The 12072-nt window shown below is 47.5% G+C and overlaps 1 protein-coding gene across 3 annotated transcripts in view; it reads right to left on the minus strand.

Annotated features, from left to right (window-relative positions):
• Ppil2 (peptidylprolyl isomerase like 2) overlaps positions 1 to 12072 on the minus strand; it is a 29897-nt gene that overhangs the window by 7171 nt on the left and 10654 nt on the right. For all 3 annotated transcript variants that reach the window (XM_031363237.1, XM_031363239.1, XM_031363240.1), the window contains 6 exons: positions 11559 to 11610; positions 6467 to 6518; positions 4058 to 4149; positions 3435 to 3524; positions 2668 to 2743; positions 1561 to 1721 (listed from right to left, as the gene is read on the minus strand). In XM_031363237.1, the coding sequence (XP_031219097.1) occupies positions 1561 to 1721; positions 2668 to 2743; positions 3435 to 3524; positions 4058 to 4149; positions 6467 to 6518; positions 11559 to 11610 (523 nt within the window). The remainder of the gene's footprint in view (positions 1 to 1560; positions 1722 to 2667; positions 2744 to 3434; positions 3525 to 4057; positions 4150 to 6466; positions 6519 to 11558; positions 11611 to 12072) is intronic.

Here is a 12072-nt window from a genome sequence, read left to right on the forward strand (position 1 = left end):
GAACTCAGAAATCTGCCTGCCTCTGCCTCCCAAGTGCTGGGATTAAAGGTGTGCGCCACCACCGCCGGCTCTTTTTTCTTTTTTAAAGATTTATTTATTTTATGTATATGAGTACACTGTAGCTGTACAGATGTTGTGAGCCTTCACGTGGTTGTTGGGAATTTAGGTCTTCTGCTCGCTCCGGCCCAAAGATTTATTTATTATTATAAATAAGTACACTGTAGCTGTCTTCAGACGCACCAGAAGAGGGCATCAGATCTCATTACAGGTAGTTGTGAACCACCATGTGGTTGCTGGAATTTGAACTCAGGACCTTCAGAAGAGCAGTCAGTGCTCTTACCTGCTAAACTATCTCACCAGCCCTGTTTTTGTTTTTTTTCTTTCTGTGCATCCTTGACTGTCCTAAAACTAACTCTGTAGGCCAGGCTGGCCTTGAACTCAGAGACCTCTGCCTCCTCAGCACTTGGATTAAAAGTATGTGCCACCAACACCAGGTTTCTTAAAAAAAATAAATAAAAGAGTATGTCACCGAGTAGGGTGGCTCACACCTTTAGTCCCAGCACTTGGGAATCAGAAGCAGGTCATCTATGTGAGTTCAAGGCTAGTCTCATCTACAAAGTAAGTTCTAGGAAAGCCAGAAATACAGAGAAACCCTGTCTTGAAAAACAAAACATCACATGCATGTCTGGTGCTCTTAAAGGTCAGAAGAGAGTGTTAGATCAAGATAGTTATGAGCTGCTATGTCAGTGTTGGGAAACAGACCTGGGTTCTCTACAAAGTCAAGTCAAGTGTTCTTAAAACTGATCCATTTCTCTGGTCCAGGTTATTTTTATATACAACAGTATATGGAATAAAAGTACTTTTTTATCATATAGGGGAAGGAAAACAAAAGAGGACTGCTTTATAATTCAGTAATACCCAGAAGTGCAATGGCTGTGTTCAGATGGTGAAATTATAGATGAACTTTATTCTTCCTGGGTAATCCCTATGTGGAAGACTCTACCTCTGCCTTTCCCATGGCTCAGGCTCTCCAGGCTCAGCCTACATGGGAAAAAGACAGCACCTATCCGCTAAATGTACTAGAGAAGTCCCAGCACCACAACTATAGATAGGGCACAGGGCAGATAAGCACGCTCATCCAGGTAAGGCCCAGGTAAGGGCTAAGATCTTGGTAGCTATAGCAACCCCAGCCCTCCCTGCCATCACAGATCTGCAAGCCCTCCTGTCTCTGTCCTGAAATGTAAAAGCTGCCTTTGGAATGCCAAAGACAGCAGGTACCTTGGTCACTGAAGCCTGTGTCAGGGCACATAGCACAAGGCAGCCCTATTTCTGCTGAGCCACTGTTGCCATGGGTCCCCACCTTGTCAACCATTCCTCCACCCCAAGAGCATGCTACTCCCTTCTGATCTGTTTGGGGCCCAGTCACCCCAAAAGCCCTGGAGGGCCCAACAATACTGGGAGGGTCCCAGACACCATGCCACCAAATGCATGCAGACTCTGTCAGCACCTTCCGCGAGATCTTTCCTTGGCTCAGAGGCAGAGCCCAAGTGCCCCACTCACAGCATTCAGTTGGTCCACCTTCTTCTTCTCAGGTGGCTTCATGGTAGCTGCTAAAATCTCATCTCCTTTGAACTCTTTGTAGAGCTCCTGTAGCGTCTCTCGCGTCTCCGCATTTGTATTTTTCAAATAATAAGATGGGTCTTGTTTGGCCTTTTCCTCATCTATAAAACAGTATATTGGAACTGAGCAGCCAAGACCCCAGAAAGCCAAGGCTCCAAAGAGCCTCAAGATGAGCCACATGAGCAGCCACATTACCTGTGTAATGACCTGATTAGGCAGGGTTCTCTGGCCTTAGCACAGCCGTAACTTACTGACCTTGATTGTCTGGCAGAGCTCTAGTAGGTGCAACAAAGGGGTTGGTAGCGCACACAGAAGACATCGTCACGGTGCGTGGCCCCAGGCCTCAGTCAATGGGAGTTGTCCTGTTCTCTGTATTACCTATACTGCAACCTTTTCACAATGATGTTTTGCTTTTGTGAATTTAAAAGTGTTTATTTCAAGAGAAGGCCATATGTTGCCTGCTAGGCCAAAGGCTGTAACTTACTAGGCAGTGAGCCTCCCTAGGCCTGGCCTCTGGGTCTCCTGAGCTCAGTTATCCCTGAGTTGTGTGTAGCTGGCTCCTCAGTATAGTACAAGTGGGCTCAGAAACTTAAGCCACTCCATAGTATGTTATAGTGTGCTCTATGGCATGGACCAAGCACAGGAAGCGGGAGGATGAAGGGCCTAGACTACACCCTAGACAAAAATCTCATGTTACCCAGTCTCGCCTGTAGCCCTCTGTCACTGTGCCCTGGAAAGAACAGTGGCCAACAGCAATCCAGAAAGCAGTCCCACCAGAGCTAGGGAAAGGTAGGTGTCTTGGTGTTTCCAAGAGGATGGTCAGCTGCTTCTCTAACCATGTGACAGACATGGTAGTGTATGCTTGTAATGCCAGCACTCAGAAGGCAAACTCAGGAGGAACGCTGCACATTTGAGGACAGCCTCATCTATACAGCAAATTTCATGATAGTCAAAAACCACTCTGGAGCATACTGTCTGGGCCCCCCAGAAGGAAGGGCTTACCGGAGAACCTGTACTCTACTCACAGCAGCCTTTAGGTGTCCATACCTGGATCTATTATTCTCATGTTATTCTTCACATGGAAGAAGTTGCTAACATTGAATTTGTCCAAATTGGTGGGGTCCTGTGAGAAGAAGAGAACACTCAGAAGTACAACCGGACTTGCAAGCACCTCAAGCGCCAGTGCAAGGTGTTGAAAGCTGGGCAGGTACCTTTGGGGAAGAGGCTGTAGCTGAGCTGTGTGAGGACTAGGCGTGAAGCAAGGAAAGAGGCCGAGGCCATGCCCTGACCCAGTGATAAGCAAGGTGGTGCAAGTCCAGAGCACAGACTGCCTACCTGTTCATCAAGCAGTGTGCCCTGCCTCTAGGCCTCAAAAATAAGGAGTGAGGCTTGCTGCCAGGTAGCACAGGTTGTGAACTGGGAAGCCACTGGACCAAGCTTCAGTCATAAAGGAACAAGCCACAGAGTCATTTAACCCTATCTATCCTAGCCTATGATCCCTCGAGGCCATCCACACACCACCATGGGGACAACTGTGTAGCTGCTGCTCTGAGAGCAGGAGTGGGACCTGAAAAGCAGCCTAAGTGTCCTGATACCTAAGACAGTTGTGGGGCAGATGTAGTCCTCATACAGGAGCCACGAAAGCCAGAGGCAGTCATTGTCCACACTGGCTGTGGGGGAAGGGGATGGCACTAAACAACAGCTGGGGAGCAGCAGCCAGGGATATTATGGTACAGAAGACCAGCAAGCCTGGTGAAGAAAGCTGGGAGGCAGAGCGGAGGGCAAGGTGAGGCGCTCCGTGCGAAGCTACTTACCTGCAGGGTGATGATGTCTTGCCTGGAAAAGGGTTCATCAGTTAACAGGTCCCTCAAGTTCTTGGCCTTGATGTTTAGCTGCTCCACTGCCTAAAGCAGGACAGAGAAATCACAGTTCCTTCTGGGCCCTGAGATATGAGGTAAGCAAGCACACAGAGCCATTCTGGGGCAGAGACTAGCCACACCAACCTGGCTGCTTCAGGCAAGGGTTCCAATATGGGCTCTCCTGTATCATGCCCTGTCCTCATCCTAGACTGAGCCAGGAATGGAAACAGCTCTTGTCCCTCCTGCCAACCTGGCACCTTCTCCTTCCTAAGAGCCTGGCCTCCTTTTCTCTCTCTTTACTCCCATGTTCCTTCCAGAGTCTGGCCCATGCTGAAGACAGGGTAATACTTTCTGGGATACAAGGAACCCTTGCTTAGGCAGCCCAAACTGCCTGCCTGGGTTTGAGGTCCAAAGGCCACCAGCATCATCTGACCTTTATTTTAGAGAGAATGTCTTGTGCTGGAGGCTATGAAAGCCACGAGGACAGGCATGCTCACTGTTCCTGGTTCACCCTCAACACTCGAGCACACGTTCGGTCCCAACATTAGAAAGTCCCACTCATTGCAATGGGGGTCTACCTCATAGGTGTAGACGTTGCCAGTTGTCCTGATGGCCACAATGTGGGTGTTGTCGGTGAACACGGAGTATAGCACTGGACAGTGGTACTGCCCTAGAGAGAAAGCACACACAAGGCTAGTGGCCCTCAGGGCTTTGATTAAACAATCACGATAGCACATATTTTAACTGTAGCTATCCAGGAAGCTGAGGCAGAAGAACAGAGTACAAAGCCAGCTGGACAATTTACCATGACATTGTCTCAAAGTGGAATTCTGAAAAGGAGTAGCAGCAGTGCATTTGCCTGGCATGTGCTAAGTTCTACATCCAACAAGTACTACAGGAAAGGAGAGGGGGAAGAAGGGAGGCTGGAGGGAGACAGGGAGGACGGGACAGAGGAGGAAGGAAAGAGACAGAGGAACCAGTAGTGGTCAGAAAAGGAAGAAGGCAAAAACCTTAGGCCAGCTGCCAAGACCTGAGAACGCCAGAGATGACAGCCATTCAAGCTCCATTCCTACACCATTAACAAACTCCTATTCATTCTACAAGACCAAATTCCTGTTGCCTTACTCAGAACAGTCTGGCAGCCTCCAGACTGGCTCAGGTAACCACTTTCTCCTCTTAAAGCCATGCCAGACAGGATAAGGTTTATCTTTCCAGAGACCCTGTCTCCACCATTTTCTACCTTTCCTCATCTTTATCTCCTGGCCTTCCTCACCTAGCTTTCCACCCAGCTAGCCAGCCCCAACAGATGATCTCCCACCCATCAGGGACCTTGTCTAGTGAGTCCCAATAGACAGTGGGGTGGGAGAGCAGTCATGTTACCCACATGCATCTAGATAGACTTCTAAAAAAAAATCTCAGTTAAAAAAACAACCACATGAGCTCACTCAGCGTGCACATGCATACACACACACACACACACACACACACACACACACACACACACACACACAAGGAAATTTAACCACTTAACCACTGTGCATATATTTGATGTGATCAGGGAATTCCTGTTCACTTATTTTTTAAGTGTCACATGCTATTATTAAGACATAAGTCACTATATTTTTCTTGTTGTTTTGTTTCATGCCAGGGTTTCTCTGTGTAGCTCTGGCTGTCTTGGAACTAGCTCTGTAGACCAGCTGGCATTGAAAACAAAGATCGCCAGGTGGTGGTGGTGCACGCCTTTCATCCCAGTACTTGGGAGGCAGAGGCAGGCGGATTTTTGAGTTTGAGGCCAGCCTGGTCTACAAAGTGAGTACCAGGACAGCCAGGGCTACACAGAGAAACCCTGTCTCGAAAAACCAAAAAAAAAAAAAAAAAGAAAAGAAAACAGAGATCCATCTGTGTCTGCTTCCTGAGTGCCCAGCCTCTACCCCCAGCTGGGATGGTTTCCAATGGTAGACTCCTACCGTGCATGGAAACCCTGAAACACCTTCACACAACTCCGTTTCACCAAGTCTCCTCTCAGGCCTGTCTGCTGCCCTCAGTGGGTGTCCTGCTGATACCCTTCCTCCTTTACTTCTGTCTCAAACAGAGAGGACATCTGACGCACTAGTCATTTTTTGTCTAGATTCCGCACCCAATGAAAGCTCTTCTCATTCAGGGCTGCACGCATGCATGCACACGCACCTCACCCCCACCTGCACATCTCCAGGCAGATAGTACAGGAAGATCTGCTCAATATGAGACACGTGACCTATGAACCTAAGGTTGCTGTCCATCAGACAATGAAAAAAAATGCCTGCCCTTCCCTATGTTTGCAACATTTCCCTGGAAAACACCCAGTAAACACTGACAGCAAATTCACCCATGTCACTTGTACCAGAGTGAAAAGGAAACCTCTTAGCCAAGACTACAAAGGGTCTGCACAAGATCGACTGGACCCCAGGATAGGAGCATGGCAGCTCTAGCTGTATTATCCAGACAGGCAACAAGAGGCCACAAAGGGACTCAGAGTAGGAGGCTCCAAGTAGGGCAGAGGTGATGACAGTCTGATCTTGAGTAGGAAATGCCTCCCAAACACCCACAACTACAGTGGGGCTGGCCACCCTGGGCCTTGCTCTGAGCAACTCCCACCTACAGTCATGAACAGCCCAGAGCCTCAGCCAGGTATGGCTCATGCACAGGGGCCCAATTATGGCACTAGCAGCTCACAATTGCCTAATTGCCTTTATAGGATCCACCTATCCTTACTTAAACCACCTGGACCTTTGAGAAGTCATGTGACATCTGGAAAAGCAAAAGCAAGTGTCAGAAAGGAATGAGAGAGGCTGGAGATGAGCCTGTAAAGTAGGTTAGCCACTGGGTTAGCATGTGTGTGGCCCCACATTCAACCTACAACCACAAGAGAAAAGAAAGGAAGTTGCTGAGAGTAAAGCCTGGGGTCTCTGTGAGCCAGTCCTGGAGCTGGGTGCAAACGGGATCCTCACCTTCACTGTTCTTTGCAAAGTTCAGCTTGATCAGGGACTTCCCATCAAGTTTCTGGAAGACATATAATTAACAATAATGAATAAGGCGTAAAGTAACACAGAGGCTACCAAGACAGGAACAATAGGGACAGAACAAAAAGGTCTCCACACAATTGACCCTCTGCAGCTTACACAGAAATGGAAATCTCTCTGGGAAGTCTCCAAGACACAACCAGGACTCCTAAGGCTTGTAGAATAGTTCAGGAGTTGCATTGATGTATCTGTATTAGGCTGTGAGCAGATCCCCAGATTTATAAACACACAAAAACCGCTATGTAAGGGGTAATCACTGGGCTGAATAAGGAGGGTGTGGAATAAAGACTGGTGTGTATTTCAACAATATATTTGTGTATTTCTGAACCTTCTTGTTGGTGCCAGCTACTATATGTGTTAAGTGTGTGCTCTATCACTGAGTTCAATATCCAGTCGTTGTCTGAACGCCGGACTTCTGAAATTCAAAATGCATTCAGGACCATTGAGATAGCCTTCTACTTCACACAAGCCTGAAAACCTGAACTCAATCCCTGGAACCCATAGTGGAGGGAGAGAACCAACTCAAGAAAGGGTCCTCTGCCCACATTTGCACCATGGCATTCAAATGCCCGCATCATTATAATTATAATTAATAAAGGTACCAAGTAAAAATAAAATGAGTGTGACTAACACTAGTAGGAAGCCCAAGAACAGGCTCAGCTGGTGAAGGTGTTTATCATTGATCCTGACCTACACAGAGGAAAGAGAACTCCCACAAGCTGTACCCTGACACACATGCTGTATGCACACACACACACACACACACACACACACACACACACACACTAAATGTTAACGAAGGTAGTGAGAGCAGCTATGTATTCTGCTTATGCTATGGTACAATTTTTTTGTTGTTGTTTTTTTTGAGACAGGGTTTCTCTGTGTAGCCCTGGCTGTCCTAGAACTCACTCTGTAGACCAGGCTGGCCTCGAACTCAGAAGTCCACCTTCTTCTGCCTCCCAAGTGCTGGGATTATAGGTGTGCGCCACCACCACCCGGCTCAATTTTTTTTTTTTAAAGATTTATTTTTTATTTATTTTATGTATATGAGTACACTGTAGCTGTACAGATGACCATGAGCCATCATGTGTGTGTTTGCTGGGAATTGAATTCAGGACCTCTGCCTGCCCCTCTCGCTCCGGCCCTGCTCGCTTCACTGTAGCTGTCTTCAGACACACCAGAATAGGGCGTCAGATCTCATTATGGGTGGTTGTGAGCCACCATGTGGTTGCTGGGATCTGAACTCAGAACTTTCGAAAGAAAAGTCAGTGCTCTTACCTGCAGAGCCATCTTGCCAGCCCCTCAATTTTTTTTTTAAAGGAAACAAAACAGTGAAAGTGGAAAAAGCTAAATGCTATCGCTCATAAGTGCTTAACATTGGTAAGGACCTAGGTACAGCAGGGAAGGAGTCAGCAAGCCCACAGACGAGGAGTGCTAAGAAAGAACACACTTTGTTCCATGAACAAAGGAAATGGCCCTAGCTTGTAGTTTGGAAGTTGTAGCCCAAATGACAAGATTTGATATCGCAAACAGCACCTGTGATGCAGATTGAAACCTAAGATGCATCAGGGGTAACTGAATAACAACGTCCAGCAGAAAAGAGACAGAGGTCATCTAGATCATGAGGACAACTGTAGACGTGGTAGCAGAGACAGCAGCTTGGAAACAGAAGTGGCAGACAACAGTAACAGACACCAAAGGGCAGGCTGCAGCAGGTGCTCCAGGGTGACATCCCGAGGTTGTCACAACCGCATAGGTCAGCAAAGCAGAGCACCACCAACTACAAGGTAAGGCAGGGACTTCATATCATAATGAGGAACCCAGTAAACGATGTTGTCACCCTAGCCCGGGCCCTCGGAACAAGCTCCTGGAGCTTCGAGACTGTCAGCCACACTCTAGTATGGAACAGCAAAGAAAAGCAAACTACTAGGCAAGACACAAGCTTCTACCCCATGCAACTGAGAAGCAACAGTCTTAGACCTCGTGTGGAGCACAGCCAGTCTTTCCTCTGGAACAGGAAGAGATGGGCTGGCAGCATGTGCATCTATACTGGAAAGTCCCTGGGACCCTACACCTGTCCCAGACTGTCACCAGAGCCAGAAAGACTGCAGCCAGCTTCCTGCCACCCGGTAGGTTAGAGTCTTAAATGCTTTTATTTTGTTTCGTTTGGAATTTTTTTGGGGGGGGGTGGCGGGGGGGGGGGGGGGGGGGGGGGGGGGGGGTTGGCGGAGTGCAGAAAATGTAAACCAAAGCCTTTTGCAAACAAGCGAGCAAGGCAAGTGTTCTACTACTGAGCTCTAACCCCAACCCAAGGGTTCTTGCTAAGAGAATGCCAATTCCAGGTTGAGAAGTGAAGGAGGAATTTGATCTGCTCTAACAGGAAAGCAGGGTCACCATACTAAACACATTAAGAGCTCCCTAGATCTGAGTGGAAATGTTCCTCCAAAGTTTACAAGCCCCAGAAACCTGTGGATGGGACTTACTTCAAAAGGGGCTCTTGAAGGAAGTAATCATGTTAAGATCAGTCACACTGGCACCAGAAGTGCAATGGGCCTGGCCTCAGACCCTGAACCAGGTTCCACCAGCCCTTACTGCTGATAGGACAGTGACAACTACTCAGGAAGCTCTTGATAAACTATGCTAAGTGACTGCTGAGATCCCCACCACCCTAAGGACAATTTGCTGGGCCAGTCTCCACAGTCTCCTTTCTCTCACCCAGACAACTGTATGATCCCTGACTGCTCTCCCTGGGGCCATTAGGCTCCTTAGAGCACCTTCCTGACAAATCAGAGCTGTCCTCAATACAGGTCAGGTAATGACCCTGCCTGGGCTTCCAACCTACCCAGACTAAGTCTAGGGCTATGAAGGTTCCCTAATATGGCATCTAAATGCCATCATCTCTCATGCTGAGGACTAAGCATAACAGCAGCTCGAAAGAGCCATTTCAGCCCATATCCCCTTCTCCTCTCCATCCCTCTCTGTGTCACTGCAGTGACACACCTGACCTGACTGCCCCCTTCCCATGACAGACCCAGCACATACCAAGTTGGTGTCTTAACAGGTACAGCTGAGGGCTGGAGAGATGGCTCATCAGTTAAGGGCACTGACTGCTCTTCCAGAGGTCCTGAGTTCAATTTCCAGCAACCACATGGTGGCTCACAAACATCTGTAATGGGATCCAATGCCCTCTTCTGGTGCGTCTGAAGAGAACTACGGTGTATTCACATACATTAAATCAATCAATTGATCAATCAATCAGTCAATCAATCTTTAACAGGATAGATGGAGAACTAGGCCCACAGAAGGGAAGGAGGCAGACCTCTGACAGAGATGCAAAGGGACCAAAGGACTAGAGGCTTAGCAAAATGTGTGGAAAATGCGGCTAGAGAATGAGCTACAATCTAGAAATCTTCTGAGTGGCAGAAGTCACAGTGTTGGGCCTGTGCGTAGGTCTTACAAGTGACTTAGCTTATGTAAATACGGCTTCCTTTCCACCCAGTTAAAGAAACAAACTGAGCCAGGTGTGCTAGCACATACCTTTAATCCCAGCAATCTGAGGTAGAGGTAGGCAGATCTTTGAGTTCAAGGCCAGCCTGGTCTATAAAATGAGTTCCAGGACAACCAGGGCTACTATACAGAGAAACAATGTCTCAAAAACCAAGACAAAACAAAACATCATCAACAACAACAACAACAACAACAACAAAAACCCAGACGATACCCAGAATTGTCAAGGAAGGTTGTAGGCAAGAAGTATCTGCTTTTGCACACTGTTTTTACCAGGTTAAAATGCAAACAACTTTGAAGGGCAGTTGGCTAGCAGCTATAAAAACTGACAAAGTGCCAGGCAGTGGTGGTGCACGCCTTTAATCCCAGCACTTGGGAGGCAGAGGCAGGCAGATTTCTGAGTTCAAGGTCAGCCTGGTCTACAGAGTGAGTTCCAGGACAGCCAGGGCTATACCGAGAAACCCTTTCTCAAAAAACTAAAATAAAGAAAAAAAAGAAAAAAAGAAAACAAAGAAATGTGCACAGGGGCATTGCCTGTACTTCTGCTGTGACAGGCAAATGACAGAAGTTCAGTACAACCCAGCCACAGTTGAGAACTAGACCAAAATTGGCATGGTGTATAAAGTCACTTGCCACCAAGTCTGCCAACCTGAGTTGGATCCCTAGAACCCACATGGGAGAGAACTGAATCCCTGAAGTTGTCCTCTAACCCTGTGCCATAGCAAATGCATCCACAAAGATGTACATACAAGCTTACACACACGTTCAAATTATGCAAATAAATGTAAAAAACACACTTTTTAACCACAATCTTATAGAAAAGGCTGTGCTTTCTGTACTAACACCCTTGAGACTCCCCAGCATCTTGCAAAGCACACAAAGCAATGTACAGGTCAGTTACCCACTATGATCTAACTCAAGAAAAACCATGCAGCCCGACATGGAGGCTAAGGGAGGACTACTGTGAGTGAGAAGCCAGCCTGGGCTGCAGAGGAAGACCCTGTCTCATGTAAAGAAAGATATAGACAATGGTGTACATTCACAGGAGATTAGTACCAAGACTGCTCAGGATACCGAAGTTCATAAATATTCCAGTCTCAGAAAATGCTGTAGCTCTGACCAGAACCTACATGTTTCCTCCCCTCAACATTAAGCCATCTCCTGATTGTCTGCTACCTACCACAATCTAAATGCTAAACACATAATTATTTTCTGATACTGCACAGGAAACAATGACAAGAAAAAGCATATAGATAAGTTCACATACAACCTTCCACAAATACTTCTTTATGAGCATAGCTGACTGAATCCAATAACATAGAATCTGCAAGTTCAGAGTGCCAACTGTACATACTCATATGTGTGCACACAGAGGCAACACTTCTGGAAAGCGAGGGACTGTCATTCCCAGGTTCTGTGAGCAGTTTACCGATGAGAACTGCACAGACAAAGCAAAGACAGGAGCAGGAGCTGAGCCCTCACCGGCTGCCTGGAACTGTGTATGAGCACCTACCTCTCCATTGCTGGGGTTGGTCCCATACTTCTTAATCCATGGAATAATGTTCCTGATGGGCAGAGAGAACAAAGTGTCACTGGGGGCTAGAGAGATGGCTCAGGAGCAAAAAGCACTTGGTGCTCTTGCATAGGGCCTGAGCTCCCAGCACCCACGTGACATGGCAATAACAACCATCTGTAATTCCAGTTCCAGAGGATCCATGTCCTCGCCCAGCTCCTGTAGGCATTGCACAAGTGTGCTGCACACACAGGCACACAGGTAAAACATTCACACACATAAAAATAAATCTTACGAAAAGGAAAAGAAAAAAAAAAAAGAGCCGGGCAGTGGCACACGCCTTTAATCCCAGCACTTGGGAGGCAGAGGCAGACGGATTTCTGAGTTCGAGGCCAGCCTGGTCTACTGAGTGAGTTCCAGGGCAGCCAAGGCTACACAGAGAAATCCTGTCTTGAAAAACCAAGAAAAGAAAAGAAGAGAAGAGAAGAGAGGAGACGAGGGGAGGGGAGACGAG

This window comes from Mastomys coucha, unplaced genomic scaffold (genome assembly GCF_008632895.1).
Source record: "Mastomys coucha isolate ucsf_1 unplaced genomic scaffold, UCSF_Mcou_1 pScaffold12, whole genome shotgun sequence".
NCBI classification, from domain to species: Eukaryota; Metazoa; Chordata; class Mammalia; order Rodentia; family Muridae; genus Mastomys; species Mastomys coucha.